The sequence below is a fragment of the Atractosteus spatula genome, chromosome 17, assembly GCF_055471065.1.
Source record: "Atractosteus spatula isolate fAtrSpa1 chromosome 17, fAtrSpa1.hap1, whole genome shotgun sequence".
Lineage (NCBI taxonomy): Eukaryota > Metazoa > Chordata > Actinopteri > Semionotiformes > Lepisosteidae > Atractosteus > Atractosteus spatula.
The window spans coordinates 19,210,978-19,229,739 of record NC_142722.1 but is presented as its reverse complement, the minus strand read 5'-3'; the positions used below and the strand labels follow the sequence as shown (position 1 = coordinate 19,229,739).

At 47.0% G+C, this 18,762-nt stretch overlaps 3 protein-coding genes across 3 annotated transcripts; 1 reads left to right on the top strand and 2 right to left on the bottom strand.

Annotated features, from left to right (window-relative positions):
- Nucleotides 1-860: 860 nt before the first annotated feature.
- On the top strand, nucleotides 861-5,497 carry LOC148819330 (dynein light chain 1, cytoplasmic). The gene is made up of 3 exons (XM_088935744.1): nucleotides 861-939; nucleotides 2,167-2,304; nucleotides 5,110-5,497. Exons 2-3 carry the CDS (start codon nucleotides 2,173-2,175, stop codon nucleotides 5,245-5,247), a joined length of 270 nt encoding a protein of 89 aa, XP_088791870.1. The 5' UTR covers nucleotides 861-939; nucleotides 2,167-2,172; the 3' UTR covers nucleotides 5,248-5,497.
- Nucleotides 5,498-6,719: 1,222 nt separating this feature from the next.
- Nucleotides 6,720-11,220, bottom strand: coq5 (coenzyme Q5, methyltransferase). Its single transcript, XM_088935919.1, has 7 exons — nucleotides 11,004-11,220; nucleotides 10,341-10,490; nucleotides 9,722-9,946; nucleotides 9,028-9,134; nucleotides 8,484-8,572; nucleotides 8,076-8,187; nucleotides 6,720-7,162 (listed from the first exon to the last, which is right to left on the bottom strand). The coding sequence occupies exons 1-7, from the start codon at nucleotides 11,212-11,214 to the stop codon at nucleotides 7,061-7,063; spliced, it is 996 nt and encodes a 331-aa protein (XP_088792045.1). The 5' UTR covers nucleotides 11,215-11,220; the 3' UTR covers nucleotides 6,720-7,060.
- Nucleotides 11,221-11,787: 567 nt separating this feature from the next.
- Nucleotides 11,788-18,488, bottom strand: tfip11 (tuftelin interacting protein 11). The gene is made up of 14 exons (XM_088935747.1): nucleotides 18,325-18,488; nucleotides 17,757-17,996; nucleotides 17,186-17,342; nucleotides 16,742-16,898; nucleotides 16,484-16,611; nucleotides 15,914-16,069; nucleotides 15,456-15,647; nucleotides 14,993-15,304; nucleotides 14,371-14,477; nucleotides 14,100-14,268; nucleotides 13,670-13,913; nucleotides 13,250-13,392; nucleotides 12,588-12,753; nucleotides 11,788-12,259 (listed from the first exon to the last, which is right to left on the bottom strand). The coding sequence occupies exons 2-14, from the start codon at nucleotides 17,960-17,962 to the stop codon at nucleotides 11,910-11,912; spliced, it is 2,487 nt and encodes an 828-aa protein (XP_088791873.1). The 5' UTR covers nucleotides 17,963-17,996; nucleotides 18,325-18,488; the 3' UTR covers nucleotides 11,788-11,909.
- Nucleotides 18,489-18,762: the final 274 nt, after the last annotated feature.

Genomic DNA, 18,762 nt, shown 5'->3' with positions numbered 1-18,762 from the left:
GACAAAAATGTAAAACAAGTTGTAATTTGTGAGTTGTGTAGCTGTGCTCCTAAAAGTATAATAAGGAACATCCAAACTAGAGCCACAGTAAGGGATGATTCTGGAGCCATGCCAGGGCAATAGAACCTGGTGAGACACCACCCCTCATCTGCGCAGAGGCACTTCTGCCTCAACAGGCTGTCTGCGGGAGGAGGCCTTTGCCCCAGCTGTCAGGGCAGAACTTGGGGTGTGAACCCTTTCCCCAGATTCGAGGAACTGGTGTCCTGCATGTTCTAAGTGCGAGATTACTGATATAAATGGTGTTGTCTCAAACAGAAATACATAGTGAAGTAATGACTATATAAAAAACGTATTGAAGACGTTTGAGTAGGGAGCTGGCTGCAAAGGAACGGGTAAAGATCCATTCCCTGGTAAAAGGTAAAGGAAGGAAAAGAAACACTACGTTTTGGCTCTCTACAACTGAAACGTAGTGTTTCTTTTCTTTAGCGTTTAGCAGGGAATGAACCATTATCTGTTCCAATAAAAAATGTATTGTTTTGATCACCAGTATTCTTAATACAGCATGATTCATCATTTATATATTTGTATGAGGGAATGTATGTATCTGGACAATCAGTACGGTTGCTGTATTTATACGTTAAAATTAAAATCTTTCTTCTGACCATTCTGAGTCTTGCGGTGGACAGGATGATGTGTCACCATGGAAACTCACGTGGCGTCTAACGCAGAGGATGCTGGTCTGAAATAAAATGCAGAGATAAAAACCTTTGGAAAGTAACCAATCACTTGCAAGGGCTGTGGCTGTGAGCCAATCGGAAGCTGGAGGGTGGGGTTCCCCGCGCACTGGGATTCGCAGCGCGCAGAGGCAGCGGGAGAGCAGAAAGGAGCTTCGCCGGAGACGGGCGGAACAGAGCGCCGAGCAGCAGCCAGAGACCCCGGGTGAGTGCGACCTGGCCGGTAGGACTGAGCTGTGGGCAGAGGGGAAGGGGCTGCTGTAAAGGCAGAACAAATGTATGTAGGAAACGTGAAGAGGGTCGCTTGAACCATCTCCTACACTTTAACTGTAGTGTTCAGAGAATCGATTCGGGAGAAAAACTCTTTTATTAGAGCGAAGTTCAAAAACTCTGATTAAATTGGAACAATTAATTCGGTAGTACTTGTTTCCTCTGAAGTACTGTTTCTGAGAAACTATTCTGTATAACATCTGAGATTTAGTAATGCGCGTAAACAATCCTTAAACTAAGTTTCACCCCGCCATTACTTAGCTCCGGACTTCAGGTAAGAAATCCTGCTTTAATTAGACGCTGCATGGCGAAGCAGTAAATGTGTTGGTTGGCGATAACCACAGAGAGCTGATGTCCTCCAGTGTTTGAAGGAGCTCCGGTTTCCAGAAAGTTCGGACGTCCAGGTCTTCTGGCTGTGCTTGTCGTCTTATTGACGTGTTGTAATAGAGGCCGTTGATTGCAATATAAAGAGCTTAACATTAGACTACGGTAAGAAGAGGTACAGTCTCAGCCATTTTAAGCCATAATAAAGCTGTGTGACGACTTCATTTAGTAACATTAACGAACATGGTGAGTTCCCATAGAGACCAGGCCAGCCTGTACACGCACATCTGGATACACTGTTCCCATAGAGACCAGGCCAGCCTGTACACGCACATCTGGATACACTGTTCCCATAGAGACCACGCCAGCCTGTACACGCACATCTGGATGCGCTGTTCCCGGGAGACCAGGCCAGCCTGTGTAGACAGCTTGCAGAGACACATGAGCTCAACCATACGTTTGAACTATATTAGAGTAGTCTAAAGAGCTAGGACTGTCATAATCTGTCATTCAAGCTAGTTTAATGCAAGGTAATCGCGTGCATGAGCATTCTGGTTAAATATCAGCCTGAGAGCTGCTTCACCCCCAGGCTAACAGCAGTTTGAATCCATTTCCATGGAGTCTCTGTCTCACCGACAGGTGAACACATACTACCTGTCCTGGTTCATATTTGCTATTAGATTACAACTGTTAGCCAACATACCTTTCATTTACTGACACTATATCCTAAAATAAGGCCTATTTCAACACAATAATCTTGAAAGGAGCATGATACTGTACTTCCGATCATGTGAGCTTTTGTGCTGCGAGAGTGAGAAATCTTTTCTTATTGCAACAGGGCACCATGTCTGACAGGAAGGCCGTCATTAAAAATGCTGACATGTCTGAGGAGATGCAGCAGGATGCAGTGGAATGTGCCACTCAGGCCCTGGAGAAGTACAACATTGAGAAAGACATTGCTGCCTACATCAAAAAGGTGTGTGAATAAGAATGCAAAGCTTTCAGATGGGAGGAGCCCTTCTGTCCATGTAACCTGTTCAGTTATTATCTAACTGATCAACTGTTTCTTGAAAGAGGCCAGGGATTGGGCTTCAAAGCATGGCTGGGAAAATTTTCACACCCCCACAACCCTATTGTTAAACGAAATGCCTCCAGTACTTGGTATTTAAATGCACTTCCAGGGTTTATACCTGGGCCTATCAGCTCAGTTTTTCGCGCTTCATTCTGAAGAAATCGCTGTATTGACTGTCAATGACATAATTTTGAATACTTGTATCGGAATCCCTGGTAGTCTTCTGTTCTTCTTCTTCGCATTTTCCCACTTATGTGGGGTCTGCTTGTTTGCACCGATTTTTCCACTTCGTACGGTCTGCGGCGTCTCGGCGGGTGACTTTTGCGAGGCGCGTGTCGTCTTTCAGCTGATCCAGCCAGCGCGTAAATGGTCATCCACGGGGCCGGCGGCCTTCCACATTCAATTCGAGGGCGGTCTTTGCCATTGATGTGTCATTGCTGCGGAGCACGTGTACATACCATCGCAGGCGCGGTTCCCTCATTTTCTCAGTGATTGGGGCGGCTCTGAGTGTTTTTCACACCCCTTCATTCATGACATGGTCTAGTCTTGTCAAGCCGAGGGTCCATCGCAGCATCTTCATTTCCATCGTATGGAGTGCCTGTTCATGTTTCTTTGTCGTTGGCCAGCATTCAGTTCCGTATAGGGCCACTGGTCTGACCACTGAGCAGTAGACTTTGGATTTTAGGCATAAAGGGATCTTCTTGTCGCATAGTACTCCAGTGACCTGCCGCCATTTCATCCAAGCGGCGCTGACTCGCGTCTTGGCGTCTTGGAGGGTGGTGCAGTCGGAGTTGACACATGAGCCTAGGTAGTTGAACTGTGTCACTTTGTTCAGTTGGACCCCACCAGCTGCGATTGTGCCATTGGTTTGATGACCGCATTCCAGGTACTCTGTCTTCTTGATGTTCAGTTTCATCCCGAATCGTTCAAGGCGCGTCTTCCACTCCTGTACTTGTTGTTCGAGGCCGTGTCGCGTTTCACTTGCTATCATAACATCGTCAGCATACAATATCGTCCATGGATGCCTCGTTTGGATATCTTTGGTATCTTTGATATCCCTGGTAGTCTTCTGTTAACTTCCCATTAATCCTGCTCTGGACTGATTCCAGAGCATCAGTGACTATAATTGTGTACTTACTAATACATTGTACAGTTAACATCCCTTGGTTTAAATGTTATTCTTTTAACTGTATATCCCTGCATTTTGTTTGTTTGTACCACATTGTTGGTAGGTGTCAATATAAACACTTGTCTTTCCTTAGAATGACAAAGACATGGTTGTCGGAATCTCATTTTCAGAAGAAGAAAGGTAGGAGCTACTCAGAGCTGCGTCCCAGGCTAATGCGTGGTGCTGTGGACGCTGCTGAAGACATACTGATTTAGTTTAAAACCTGCTTTGATTGTTACACTGGGGTTCTCCACGATACTTAGTGCAATCCTTGTGATCTTCCGTCATGTACTGGAAAAATAACTTGTTATTAAGTTGTTGAATGAGAAGTAAACGTTTTAGCCTTTCCACACTTCCTGCATTAATGTGCATGTCATGGTGATCTAAAAATAGTCTATAATTTTATTTAGTTTAATCAGTAACCACTGCCCTTTCATTTGTTGACTTTATGCATAAAATAGTACAAATGTTTTAATTTAATTAATTGATATAGTCACTTGCTTTGTTAAGCGCCTTGGGGCAACCTTGTTGTGAATGGTGCCATATAAAAATAAATTGAATTGAACTGAAATTTATCAAAGAAAAATTTGCAGTTGTAATAATTTTAGAAGAAAGAATGTGCCATGAAACAAACTGGTGAGTACAAAGTATAGCTGAACAGTGAAAAACGATGTACAATTTTCAGTACTTTAAACTTTACAGGTACAATAAAACTTAAACTTAAAACTCCTCCTTTCCCACAAATCCAATTATTTTCTGTTTTTATTTTTAAGTAAAATGTCTGGATTTTTTTTCACTTTGACATTATAGTGTACTTTGTGTTGATGAGTGGCAAATATACTCAGTTAAATCATGGTTCCATGCTGTAATCCTATAAAATGCGAAAAAGTCCAATGGGGGTGAAGACCTTTCATAGGCACTGTATTTGGTTTATCTTTTTTATCCAAAACAACTTTATCTGTACCTTGTATAACTTATGTAGCTTATATAACAAGGTATTTTACCATTACAATGTCTGTAAAATACCTTGCTCAAGGCTACAATAGCATTTCTCCACCTGGGTTTTGAACCTACCACCTTCCAGTTCCAAGTACAGAGCCCTAATCACTCTTCCACATCACTGCTATCATATAAGCTATTTATTTGCCTTATTGCCTCAGTTGATATTTCATGTGCTCGTAGTATGATACAGCAGCCATATTTCCTGGGATCATAAAGATTTTCTAGACAATTAAACTTTGACAGCCTGTGGATCACATTGACAACCCTCACATGCAGCCAGCAGTGACACTTCCCTAGTACTTTCATGCTGTGTTTTTCAAAAATCGCTTTCAAGCAATCATGTTCCTGATGTTCAAGCTTCTTAGTCTGGTGCAATTATATAAGCAGGCTGCGGTCACCTTACAGCTGGACACGATAAAACAGCCCCAGATTGTTGGGATGTTGTCTGTACATCTCCTCACGAAGTCAGTTTTAATTTTAACACTACTCCTTCCTTTTTAGACTTCATCCAGTCTCTATTTTTGCTTCTGTTTTTTCAGGAATTTGACAAAAAGTACAACCCTACTTGGCACTGTATCGTGGGAAGAAATTTTGGCAGTTACGTCACTCATGAGACCAAGCATTTTATCTACTTCTACTTGGGACAAGTGGCTATTCTTCTCTTCAAGTCTGGATAAGAAGACCAGCTCACATTCACACATGATTCCAAAGTCAATCAATTCCATTCATCAGACAACAGACTGATCTGTGGAGCTCAAGCTCTACAGGAATTCATTGTCCTTACTGCAAGTACCTGGAATTCCTGTGCTGCTTTACTTGTTTCTTTACTGGTAGAAATGTTCATGTATCAAATACTTGTATTTATTTTTGTTCATTTTCTATACAGCAAAGAAAACAGGCAACTCTAAATAAAAGTTTTTTTAGAAAGTCATGTCTGTATGTGCATTAGTGTTTACCGAGTACATCCAGGACAGCTCAGCTGGAACTGACACACTCACACCCTAGATATGTAGATATGTATGCCCTGACCAGTTCTGAGTATTTAGTGGTTCAGCCTGGTATTGTGAAACAAGTGGTTGTATTTGTGAATTAAATTACACTAAGTAATTGCTACTGAACAAACTCCAAAAAAATATATTTAATATACAAGTTCAGTTTAATCTTTTGCAGCTTGTTGTTAGAATGCTAGTATTCGTACATTCCCATCTGAGGTTTACTTCCCTTTCTCAACAACTGAAACCTCAGATACGTTATCTTGAAACCAAACCCTTGTCATGGATGCAGGCATCTGTAGTGGGAACAGAATGCACATCCAAAAAACAAGCCCTTTGTTATAAAGAGCTGGTTGACGTTTCCCTTTAGAAATGTCTGTCACTTCAACTGGGACTGGAAACCTGATGCTGCCTCATGAGAGATTTCATTGTGTGTAGTAGCTATAGTAACCTTTGGCAGCTACATTTAAACAGGTTTATAAAAGTAATTTTTTTAAACTTTATGCACATGAAATTGTAGTTATAAAGTTGCCTGCTAATTACCCTAGTGTGCTTAAAATACCAATTTATATATTCTGAATAGATCTTCTCTGACATTTCACAAATATTAGCAAAATCTATCCATTTTCTAATCACTTCATCCAGTACAGGGTCACGGAGGCTTTGGAACCTAGTGCAATCAAGCAACATCCTGAACAAGCAGCCGTCTACAACCTGGGCAGGACACTTAAGTTGAACCTATCTAGTTTTGAAATGTTATTCATTACTAACGTCCCCATTTAATAATGTTGGTTATTTCAAAGTGGCCATACGAGCAGGTGGACAGGTAGAGTGGTGGCACTGTGGCTAAGGATCTGTGCCCGTGGCTGGAAGGTTGCTGGTTCAAATCCCGCGGCTGGCAGAGGAATCCTACTCTGTTGGGCCCCTGAGCAAGGCCCTTAACCCCAGCTACCCCAGGGGTGCTGTATAAATGTTGACCCTGTGTTCTGACCCCAAGCTTCTTTCCCTGTCTGTATGCCTGTGTCTCATGGAGAGCAAGCTGGGGTATGCAAAAAGACAGATTCTTAATGCAAGAAATTGTATATGACCAATAAAGTGATCTCATCGTACTTATACAGTATTATACCACAATAGATGCATTAGCCCTTACAAAGAGAATCTTTCAGAAAACTTTATTAAAACGTGTTTACATTTTTTATACATTCATCAAATACACAGGAGTGTTAATATTAACATTGAACCCTACAAAGATACAGTGGGAAGACACAATCTGATTTAACATATAAATTAAGTATCACATCAAACTCAAAACAACATTTTATCAAACCCAAGTGTGAAAAAACAAGGTAGTTTTTAACTAGTTCACACCCTGGCCACAGTTTTGGTCAGTCTGTGCCAAGAGCCTGATTTCTGCTGAGGGCAGGAGAGTCAACTGTCTCTCACACTAATACTAGGTTGAGGCACTGTGGAAAGTTAAGACTCGCTTAGAGTCTCTACCTTATAGTTTGAACCCAGAGTGAATGGCTACCACTCCAGCCGTCAAGTTGTGAAACTGGACCTTGTAGAAGCCAGCATCTTCAATCAGGGCCTTGAATTCCTCCTGGAAAATGAAAGCCTGAGATCACCCACAGGCCAGCATCACAATGCACCAGAGAAAGACAAGTGTACACAAGAAGAGTCTACTGATGTACTGTATTTTTAAAACTTAACTGTATTGTATTGCATCCAATACAATATAGTTCTGTGGTTAACTGACACATCAATCAAATAAATCAATAAACTAAACAAATATTTTAATTGAGTGACAGGTCCATTAAAAGGATTTTTTGTTCCTTAGAACATTACATCTTGCAAGCATTTAGGTGGGAAGCTGAAAAGTAAAAAGCAAATTCAATTACACACTAAAAAATAGTGAAGAATGTCTGTGTAGCCTTCAGGCATGACAAGAGAAAAATGCAGGGGTAGGAAGGAGCCATCAGGTGTCACTGAAATACACCTGCAGCAGCTATATTACCCTGCAACTCACAAGTGCCAACTCATGAAGTGAGCCTGGTCAGTACCTGGATGGGAGACCCCTGGGAAAACTAAGGTTGCTGCTGGAAGAGGTGTTAGTGGGGCCATTAAAGAGTGCTCACCCTGCAGTCTCTGGGTCCTAATGTCCCACTATAATGATGGGGACACTATATTGCAAAAAAAAGCACCATCTTTCAGATGCAGCATAAAACTGCGGTCCTGACTCTGCGTGGTCATTAAAAATCCCAGGATGTTTCTTGAAGAGTAGTGGTGTTATCCTGAGTGTTCTGGCCACTTTTCCCCCTGGTCTTTATCAACCATGGCCTCCTCAAAATCACCATCTCCAATTTGCCTTCATGCTTCTTCACTCTGCTCCTCCCCACTGATAGCTCATGTGTGGCGAGTATACTGGCGCATCATCCAGGTGGGGCTGCACACTGGTGAAGGAGGTAGTGTTTCATTACTCGGACACGTATAACTTGAATAAAATGAAACTGCACCTGGTCTGGGAATCGTCGGATGCTCTCCACCAGGTACTGATATGACTTCCAGTCCCCGGCAATCACCTCTCCCAGCACTGGGATCAGCTGGAAGCTGTAGGCATCATAGAGTCTGCAGAGATTTGATCAGAGGGTTTGGACTGTTACTACAAAGCATGTAGCATAGGCACACCACGCAACATAAAATAATTAGAAAAAATTATACAGGTTTTTAGCACTAAAGCTAATTAACTTGTGTCTACACAATGACAGGAAGTGCAAAAAGCTGATCTTTCTGATGTTGCATAACCATTGGAATGAAACTGCACATACTTTGTAAACCACTGCTGTGCAATATCACTCATTCCTCTCATCACTGTCAGTTACCGTCACCTTTTTAATCTTTTTTATCTAATCCCACTCTCTCACCTGGACAGCAAAGGGTTGGAGACTCGACTGAACTCCAGACACAGGAAACGCCCCCCTGGCTTCAGGACCCGGTGTGCCTCTTGGAGCGCCTGCCAGAAAAGAACAACAGACATCAGGCACAGCAGAGGCTACTGTAGGACAACAGGAAAGTTGCAAATGATAGGAGGTCATTTGGGATCCTCACCACTCAAACAAAACATCCCAATAAAATACAGCACTTACAATCTCACTACACAATTATGAAACACACGACAAACAGAAAATTCCCTGCAGCTTGTCAGGTGCTGTTGACTGCTCTGGTTACACAACACATCACTATTAAAATACCATTAAATCACACAAGGTTTTATAAGCTTCCAGTTATGGCACAGCTGTTAGTTCAATTCCTTATTTTAAATGAGTGGACTATTACTGTAACTGTGATCACTTTTCCTTCCAGTTAGAAGCCTTACTTTAGTGCTCAGGTTAATCAGAGGGGTGGCCATCTACTAGAGAATGGCAGTGAAGTGGTACAGAGACAAATGCTCTTCCCTTGGGATTTCACCTGCTCGATGTGCGTGACGTTGCGAATCCCGAAAGCAATGGAGTAAATGTCAAAACTGTCATCGTCAAACGGCAGTTCCTCTGCATTGCCTACCACCCAGGACAGGCCTGCATACAGACAAAAGACTCGCTCAGCTCTGGTTCAGTTCCGTCTGGCCCAGTCTGGTCAGAAGCAAGAACCGACCCAAGCGCTCACTGTGCGCTGCTGTCGCCTCCTCATGTACACCAGGGATTTTCAACCATTTCTGACTGGTGAAAAGAAAAGAACCCCCCATTCAAATATAAAATCAAAATGAAGTCTACTATAAGTAAAGCCATTTTTGTAAAATGAATTATATGAAAAGAAGACTTACATATCAACAGACCACGTGTGCTGTACTATGAAACAGTTTTGATTATGCACACTACAGGAACAAATGGACAGTCAGTGAGGACCTTCAACAGCTACTGGACTCCATGTTCAAAATCTTCTCCTCTGCATAACAGAAACCAACTGCTTCACTGAGGAATCTGCCACTTTTGTTCTCCCTTGTTAAATATAAAACTTTAAGCAATGACCTTCAAATACAATATGTAATGCCTGTTCTTTCAGTGTAGTGCTTTGCGTTTCTAGAAAGGTGCTCTTAAATAAAATTCCATTATAATAATCTTTTGCCCAACGAGAGAGCACTGTGCCCATACAAGGAGAGCTTTACCTGTGTTGAACCCCAGATCAACTGCACGCTGTCTCCCCACTTTAAGCATCTGCTTATTGATGTCACACACTACTGCCAAAGCACCATCACCGGTCCCTAATCGGCCAGTCTGATAGCTAGCGGAGATTTGTTGCCAGGAGGGAGTTTGGTGAGAAGGAGCTGCACGCCAGGCTCGCCGCGCCTCTTGAGAGCGCACATACTCCAGGAACCGGAATGAGATGTCACCTGAAGAGAGGCCAAGTACAAGCAGGTCAAGACCCTGTGAGACTGACAGTGAGCAAGCTGACGTCTCAGTCCAGCCAATATGCGTGTACAATTGTCTACATCTACCTTTCTGTGTGTATACCTGTCTCTGTGCCTCCATGCCTGTGCCGTGAGCTTTTAGGGGGATTCTAATTAAGAGCTGTTCAGCTTCTCCATCAGAAAAGCTCTGGCCCTGCAGTTGCTCTCATACTGAGCAGGATCTCTCTTGCAACAACACATCATCAGCAGGTAAAACATACCAGCTCACCTTCCCACTTAGTGGGGAAACAATCCTGCAATTGAATTCCACTTCACGAGTGACCCCCCCATGATCCCTGGGCATCTGCCTGTGTCTCAGCACACCTGTGAGGCTCACCTGTGCCACCAGCAGTGTCCAGCAGCCGTGTCCTAGGACTGGGGTTCATCACATGAAGAAGGGCATCCTTCCAGAGCCGGTGAACCCCCAGGCTCATCGCATCATTCATCACATCATACTTCTGCGCCACACTTTCGAACACCTGGTACACTAGGAGATGGACAACGACAGCATTAACCAACCCCACAGATATCTTCCAAGTGCTAAATGCGGCTACATTATGAAGGACCTCTTTCAAATCCGTTTGTTTACCTGGACCCTGTAAAAACAACGACAGGCAGCGCTGGGATGATCAAAACGTATCACAGATTCTCCCTCCTCAGCTGAATGATACAGTCGGAGGCAGCCCGTTTTTGTGATAGTATGGAAATTGCAAAATAAATCCTAAGCCTAGGAATTAATTTTAGAACTCCATAAATATAAAGAAGAAGCACAGTACTTTAAAGGTTTAAAGCAACATCTAACTCAACTATTGAATATTCTGAAACCTAAGGTGGGTAGCTGCGTCAGGATGCGTAGGCTGCAAAGGAACAAATAATAGGTTTATTCCGTGCTGAAAAGAGAAGAAAGGAAACACAACGTTTCGGCTGTGGATCCCAAACGTTGTTTTCTTTCTTCTCTTTTCATTACGAAATAAACATATTACTTATTCTGAAACCTCACCTCTCTCAGCTTTCTCCTCCTCTGACACCGTCTCGAACCCAAAGTGTGTGCTTCTCTCTTCCGATCCGGAACTGTAGCGCCTCCAGGACACGGCGGACCAGGCTGATTCCCTTACATCCACTACAGGGATCCGACACTTGGACCCAGAAAAGAAAAAACGCCAAAAACCGCAGAAACCCCGAGAGCAACTGCTTCTGATGGAAGCGGCCATCTTACTATGTCCGCTAAACTTCCTTGTCACATGACAAGGGCCAGTTCTGGCTTCATAAAACTGCGACACGCCCACAATGCCATCTTCTGCAGTTTTTTCCCCCACTTCTCTCTCACGGCACGTATGGCCATTTTAATTTCAAATTGGATAGGAACGCACAAGTCACAGCAGCGCGTACAAATCGTATCTGTTTGATAGAGGGATGTCCGGATACTTTGCTTTTTACAAAAATTCCTTTCTGTAGCAGAGCTGATAAGATTGTAACACAAGCATTTACATTCTATATAAATGTTTCATTTTCTGTTTAAAACTGTTTTACAGAAATGTCCCATGCACTGCTCAAAGACAATACTTTCATATGGGGATTGTGTGCTCCCTATACTGCACAGGAGGCTCTCATCCAAAGGACTGCGGGAGTCTGGTGTCTGCTTCCCAGCCACCCCAGCAGCCACTAAAACACACTGGCCTTCTCTTGCTTTGGGCCTGATGATTCACTGATACTTGACTGGATGTGATCAAGGTGGTTCTCTGGACTCTGCACAGGTAAAGAGTTATGACTCGCAACACATTAGAGGTGAGAAAATATTACAATTTTATTTGAACAAAACTCTTACAGTGGTGCGTCCTTCTCCTCCCACCCCACCTGCCCGCTTGCCCCCGTGCTGGCTGATGCAGGAACGGGCCGTGGCCCCCCTTCACCTGGCCATGTCGATAAGGCTCTGCAGGGAGGTGGGCACCCAGGTCTTCTCCCCCTGCACGAACACCACGCCACGGTCGATGTAGATGACGATGCGCCCGAAAGTGTACAGCTGCTTGCCCTCGTGGCGCTTCCCCACCAGGGGCATGAAGACGATGTTGTGCTCCTCGGCTTTGGCCTGGATTAGATCCTTAAAGTTGGTTGGCACGGCCGCGGCCCCAATGCCCCTCTGCGCCACGCTCTCCGCCTCCCGGCGCTCCTGCAGCGCCTCGTACTGGAAGTCCTTGCGGCGCTCAGTGTGCGTCAGGTACGCGATGTTCTCCCTGGCCCCAGGTTGCTGGTACACACCTGGAGAGAGAGGGGCCGTGAGGTACAGAGATGAGCAGGAGCGGTTCGAGGACTATCCAGTTTGTACTCTCGAATGGAAGCTCATATAAGGATATTACACAACTTACAAACTGAAAACTTGAAGGAAAAAATAAACAATGAACTTCTATAAACAACACTTTTGCTAAAGGCAGTCTATACAAGAGAGCCACACGTTCTAAAATCTCTTATGTTAACCTTTCGAAGAGGCAGTTAATAAAACTACAGATCCTGCAGTCTATATCTGAAGAGGCTCCTATATGGATGTTCTGTCTCTACTGTTATAAAATTCTGGCAAGTCGACGCTTACCAATGCCAGAGGAAACTGCACGGTTCATGATGTCCAGCGCCTCGTTGAACTTCTCCTTGATGACTGGTTGTGCAAGAACAGCATCGGAGAAGACAGACTTCCAGCCCAGGTACCAGCGTGTGATCTCCTCGTAGTTCGGACTGTTACTGAGCCAGGAGCACAGCACCTGCCAACACAGACTCGGTCTACTGCTCTGTCTCTGCAAAGGCCCTGCGGAGCATCACAGACCGTCTACAGCCAAGCTACCGAACCCTCACTGGACACCCACCAAAAATATGAAAAATAAACCAACCATTCGTAATGTGCCATTATTTAGACTTTTACGCAGCAGGGAAACTATAAAAAGGCAATCAGGATTGTAAGATATACATTTAAAGGTACAGGATTTAAATGAAGGGATGTGGTGCTGAAATAATACAGTGCACTGGTAAAAACTCATTCAGAATATTGTGACAATCTTGGTCTCCACAATTCCTGCTCTAGAATCAGTCTAAAGAAGAGCATCCAGATATGCTTTCATGTTTGAGAAAGGACTGTCCTACACTAGCAGGCTGAAGAAACTGAATCTCTGTTGAGTCCACCCACTGAGTCAACCCAGTAATGATCTTCAGGAACAAGAGTGAGACACGAACCCAGGGCTGCAAGTGGAAACCCACACTGACCTGTAGCCACTTGGGGAAGAAGTGCTTGTCCAGCAGGCTGACCAGGCAGGACAGCGACAGCATTCCCTCCCAGTCCAGCACCCAGTACAGGGGGTCCATGAGCTGCTGGTGGGGGTTCACGACCAGTTCGCTGAGACAGAGTGCTGAGATAGCAGAGGGCAGGGGGCAGGGGGCAGGGTAAAAATGGAGAGGACGAGAATGGGGGAAAGAGAGGAGAATAAAGAGAGAGACACAAAAACCAATGCAAACTCCACGAGACAGATACCAGAGTGGAGCGGCGAGTGCGAGAGGGACAACTGGAGAGACAGAAAGCAGGAAGGGAAAAATGGTAAGAGAATCAAAACTAAAGCAATGAAGAGGGCAGGGAGGAGCTCTGGGGCAGGGACAGGCGGAATAAGAGAAGAGGGACGGGGGACTCACCCAGTTTGGGGACGATGTTCTTCACCATGAAGGCCTCCCAGGCGCCTGGCGTGAAGACGTCCTTCCAGGGCTGCAGGATGAGGCGGGCAGATCCGTCGCTGGGGTGCCAGCGCTGCAGGGCGCTCGCCAGCTTGCTGCGGATCGGGGGGTACAGAGGCTCCAAGCGCCCCTGCAGGAGGGGCAGCCAGGGGTGCAGCCAGGAGTGGATGGGTACCGTGTCTGTCAGAGGGTTCCAGCTCTCCACCTAGAGACAGAGCCCATGGTGGCAGCTGAGTTTCAAACCACTGTGCTTGTGCCAACGCAGCCAGTGTCAAAGACAGGCAGTGTCATCGGCCTCAAGGCAAAACGGCCGGTGTGTCAGTGTTAATGGACTGCTGCCAGCATCGGTACGTCAATGTATCACTGTGCTGGTGTCAGGGAGCTGCCTCACCTCCCTCTGCAGCTTGGGGAAGATGAGCGTCTCCAGGATGTTGTCCAGGATCCAGATGGGCAGTAGAGGTGCCCAGCTATCCAAAAAGTCCACCATGGGGCCGACGTTACGTGGCTGCCACTGTGACACAGCACTGCGCACCAGGGGCACCCACACCTCCCACAGCAACCTGCAGACACAGAATCCAGGATGTAGTACACACACACACTGACCAGAATCTCAATTATTGCACCCTATCCCCAAGACTGCTGCCCACCGCCAGAGTTCTCACCTGTGGTAGGGGTCCATGAGCTGGTTATCTGCTCGGCTGTGGGGCAGCTGTCCTGACTCCAACACTGCCCTCCAGCGGCCAACCTCCTCCAGCCCCCGTGTCCCATCCTACAGGGACAAAAAGGGTTAACAGCATGTGTGTGTGAAATAAGTCCATCAGAGCACAGCACTCGGGTGTGTCACTGTCAGAGGGCACAGTGCAGAGGTGTGTCACTGTCAGAGGGCACAGTGCAGAGGTGTGTCACTGTCAGAGGGTACAGAGCTCAGGTGTGTCAGTGTCAGAGGGCACAGAGCTCAGGTGTGTCAGAGGAAACAGAGCTCAGGTGCGTCACTGTCAGAGGGCACAGTGCATAGGTGTGTCAGTGTCAGAGGGCACAGAGCTCAGGTGTGTCAGGGCACAGAGCTCAGGTGTGTCAGTGTCAGAGGGCACAGAGCTCAGGTGTGTCAGAGGAAAGACAGCACAGGTGTGTCACTGTCAGAGGGCACAGCGCTCAGGTGTGTCACTGTCAGAGGGCACAGAGCTCAGCTGTGTCTGAGTCAGAGGGCACAGAGCTCAGCTGTGTCTGAGTCAGAGGGCACAGCGCTCAGGTGTGTCTGAGTCAGAGGGCACAGCACTGAGGTACCTTGAGGGGGTCCCAGCCACGTAATTCCTCCCTGAGCAGGGGATGGACCACAGCAGCAGCGAGGTCAGCGAGGCCGAGCATCTTGTACTCCTGATAGTAGTCGGCCTGCAGCTTCTCGAAGATCTGCGCACACTCCTCCAGCGTGAGCGGCCCATCCTGGCCCTGGCCCTCCTCGCTTTTCTCAACCAGCTCGAGCACGTGCTCCAGCCGCCCCAGGGCAACACGCTCCTGCTTCAGCGTCTCCTCCAGGGCGGCGCTCTCATGAGACAGAGACACCACCATGTCCCGCTCGTGCTGAAGCCTTCGTGCACTCTGAGAGAGAGTGAGAACTTCAACACAGCTGTCTGCTGCCTGTGCGCAGTCCTCCTCAGCCACTACCATTACACTGCATGGTACAGCAGGAGAAGAGCTGGGTAGTTGCAGTGAAAGGCATGAAGAAAGAGGGCGTTACAGACGGACTGACCTGTAGAATATCCTGCTCCGTGAGGTCAATCAGCAGCTGCAAGTTGTGCTCCAGCTCAGGAAGTGCGAAGCCAGGACTCCGCTGGTCCTTGGGGGCAGCGCCAAGGGACGGCTCCTCTGGAACACTGTGCTTCTGGCTCATCTGACTGTAGCTGTAATAGACCTTCTGCTCACGGCCTGTCATATCAATCACCTGCAACACAGCCCAGGGGACAGACTGATACACTTGCAAGACACCGCAGAAAACTGTAAAGAATCCTCTAATTTATTTTAGATAATTTGTCATAGACCTATGCTATAACTTACTTCAAAACTAGACTAGATAACTATGACTAGATAACTCAGCATAATGGTGATAATTCTAGAACACTAGCAAAGAATACTGCTGTTGTATCTGGTGTGATAAAACACGCAATCGAAACACTAGATTAAACGCAGTGTCTACGTCTCCCTGCACACCTTGACCTGGGCCAGCTCCGCAGGGGGCGCAGTCATGCTCTTGCCCACCGCCTGCCCCCGGGCCTTCAGCTCGTCCACCGTTCGGTACGAGTATTTGGGCTTCTTCTTCCCAGCCCCTGGGTCTCTACGCCACTGGCCCAGCTCCCGCTGGAAGTCCTGCGGGAAGAGAGGAGATTCTGAACGGGCAGCTGGGCTCCCTGCCTGGCCAGCGGGGGAGAAGTGAGAGGCAGCAGCTCTCGGGCGAATGTGAGACTGGAGTTTCACTCGTGACTCAGAAGGGCAGACAGCAATGGGAATTTATTCCATACCTCAGTTAAAGCAGCTGCACAATTGTAAAGATGCAAACCAGCAAGACACAACACATGCATGAATAAATGTGCTGTGGCTTTGTACATTTGTATGAATGTGTTTCAGCAGAACCAAAAGTGCAGCAAACTGCTTTAAAAAAGGACCCGAGTGCTGGCTGCCTTTTACCAGAAAGGAGTAAAAGCTTCACAGGGGTAATCACAAGGCACACAACCAGAGACTGTGGGGTGCATATTAACAGGCCAGATGCGGAGCCCCACTCACCTTTTCCTCCTCTTCCTCAGAATCCACAATGGGGAAGTCCTGCAGGGACTGCTGGGTCCTCTCTGTGCCATAAGCTCCCACTGCCCCCTTGCCCTTGCGCACCTTGGCTTCAATGGGGTTCACAATACCTGGGCACAGACAAAGCATCTGGCACTGAGGAGCAGCACTGGCAAAACAACTCAGTAATGACAGACAGCAATGGGCACACAGTCACACAGTCAGGACACTGAAACAAGCACACAGATCTCTCATCATTACCCTGTGCATTCTTGCCCAGCCCTTTGCCTGGCACGTAGCCCATCTTCTGCAGCAGTTTCTGCCCAATGCCACGGGTGTGTTTCTCCCAGGTGCCCAGGTCCTGCCCACCACGAGTGCCGCTGCCAAATGCCCTCTGGGAGCTCTTAAAGTTCCCCCCCTTGTGTGCAAACAGAGAGAAGGCAGACACACAGGGGAAACAGAACCACGTCAATGTGCTGTATTACCCCGGTGGCCACAGCCTGCTCTGTACGAATAGCTGTACCTGCAGCAGGTGCAAAGAATGAGTAAGGGAGAGAGAAAAGAAAACTCCAGCCGCCGGAGGACAAGCAGCTGAACTGAAGGCCATATTGTGAAGAGAGAACACTGCAGCAAGCCGTCAAGCAGGATTTACAGAAGAAACGGGAGGTTCTTTCCCCCCAACCCCTGACCTCAACCCTTTCTCACCGTCTGCAGCCTTTTGGGCGCTGACTCCCGGGGGGGCGCCTGGGGAGGGTCTGCCTCTGGTTCCGAGTCGTCAGACCCCTCCTGGGCTCTCTCCTCGGCCGCGCTCTTCCGGAGACCTGCGCTCACGAAGCTGACAGGTGCAGTGTAGTCCCTGGACCTGGACACAGAGCAAACCATGTAGGAAACTGCCCCAGATATAAAACATAATACCCACTTTAATAAGGGTGTGAGATTTTCCTGAAGCAATAATCCCCATCTCTGAACTGGCTTCATCACGCTGCTCTCCTCCCCACTGAGAGCTGCTGTGTGGTGAGCAGACTGGCGCAGCCTCCAGGCAGGGCTGCACACTGCTGGTGGTGGAGGGGGTCAAGAGCTTTGAGTGTAGTGTCCAGAAAAGGACTATATAAGAGTGAGAATTATTATTACTCTACAATACAGAGGATACTTAAGGTTTTATATTTTTTAGGATCTGAATGCACTACAGCCCCCGGGTTTGCACTAATTCACTAACTCCACTCTCTTACACTGACACCCAGATTCAAGCAAACTGGCAGACAGGGGCACGGCGCACCTCTTCCCACCAAAGCTGGGTCGCTCGTCATCGGAGTCGCGCTCGGCCCACACGCCGTATGTCGCCTCCTCCTTGGTCTGGCGGTGCCGGCGCCGGTCGGGATTGAACTCGTTCTCTAAGTCCCAGTCCGTCACCTCGAAGCGCTCGACCTCCACACCCTCCTCCTCCTCCTCGCCCCCCCTCCCGTACAGGTGGGACAGAGACATCGTCTGGGCGGCGCTGGGACTGGCACACCGCGGTCTGCAAGGGAAGGCAGGACCGTGAATGTATTTTTGCTGTTGATAGAAAGATGTCTTCACCGTGATAGGAGATCGTTAAAGGACAACCTGTCAGATATTCTGCGATTTAACAGGCACCGAGAATCCAGATCGGGCAAAAAAAATCGTGTAGTTTTTCAGGTTCTGCTCGGTCGGGTTCCGTTCTGTGGCCCAACGTCCAGCACCAGAGTACGGTCCCGACCAGAGGCGCCCAGCGCATCCGGCACGTCACAGCTCATTTTCAAAATAAATTAACCAGGCAGCAAGTGAGGCGTTTCCCGATTAGGAGACAGAAAACTGGACTCGTTTACCTCGATGGATGACGATTAAACACTCAGCAAAATCCAACCTGCTTCTCTGCCGAGTATTTTCGTGGGGGCAATTGCCGGGCTTTGCTCGAAAACTAAGTTTCGCCTTAACCCGAGAAGCGTAAACAGAGCGACTTCCCTCCACTTCCTGAGAGCGCACAGTCTACACCTGTCCCTTGGAAACGTAGACTAAAATTGTCTAGAAAAATAGTCGCCGAATCTGTGCATATACAAAATAATCAGAGTGGAATGTTTTAAATAAATAATGTGCATGGTGATATTTGCAAGCTTTGTGACTTCTTGTTTTCTTCTGTTCGAATGATCTGACTCCTACCGGACCCCTCACAGTCGGAACTTATGTCAGACGTCAGTAGTTTCCGCCAGGGTCCTTGTAAGGCCGTACGCGCAGTCAGAAGTGCGAGGTGGTGTGTGTTTGGGTAA

Excerpts from the sequence above, each read along its gene's own strand:
- tfip11 (XM_088935747.1), bottom strand. The coding sequence starts at position 17,962 with ATGTCTCTGTCCCACCTGTACGGGAGGGGGGGCGAGGAGGAGGAGGAG. Across the intron at positions 13,393-13,669 it reads GAACATCGTCCCCAAACTGG|CACTCTGTCTCAGCGAACTG; the intron begins GTGAGTCCCCCG and ends CTGCTATCTCAG. Across the intron at positions 12,754-13,249 it reads TCTTCCCCAAGTGGCTACAG|GTGCTGTGCTCCTGGCTCAG; the intron begins GTCAGTGTGGGT and ends CTGTGTTGGCAG.
- coq5 (XM_088935919.1), bottom strand. The coding sequence starts at position 11,214 with ATGGCCGCTTCCATCAGAAGCAGTTGCTCTCGGGGTTTCTGCGGTTTT. Across the intron at positions 9,947-10,340 it reads GGACACTGCTGGTGGCACAG|GTGACATCTCATTCCGGTTC; the intron begins GTGAGCCTCACA and ends GCCTCTCTTCAG. Across the intron at positions 8,188-8,483 it reads TCCAACCCTTTGCTGTCCAG|ACTCTATGATGCCTACAGCT; the intron begins GTGAGAGAGTGG and ends AAATCTCTGCAG.
- LOC148819330 (XM_088935744.1), top strand. The coding sequence starts at position 2,173 with ATGTCTGACAGGAAGGCCGTCATTAAAAATGCTGACATGTCTGAGGAG. Across the intron at positions 2,305-5,109 it reads TTGCTGCCTACATCAAAAAG|GAATTTGACAAAAAGTACAA; the intron begins GTGTGTGAATAA and ends CTGTTTTTTCAG.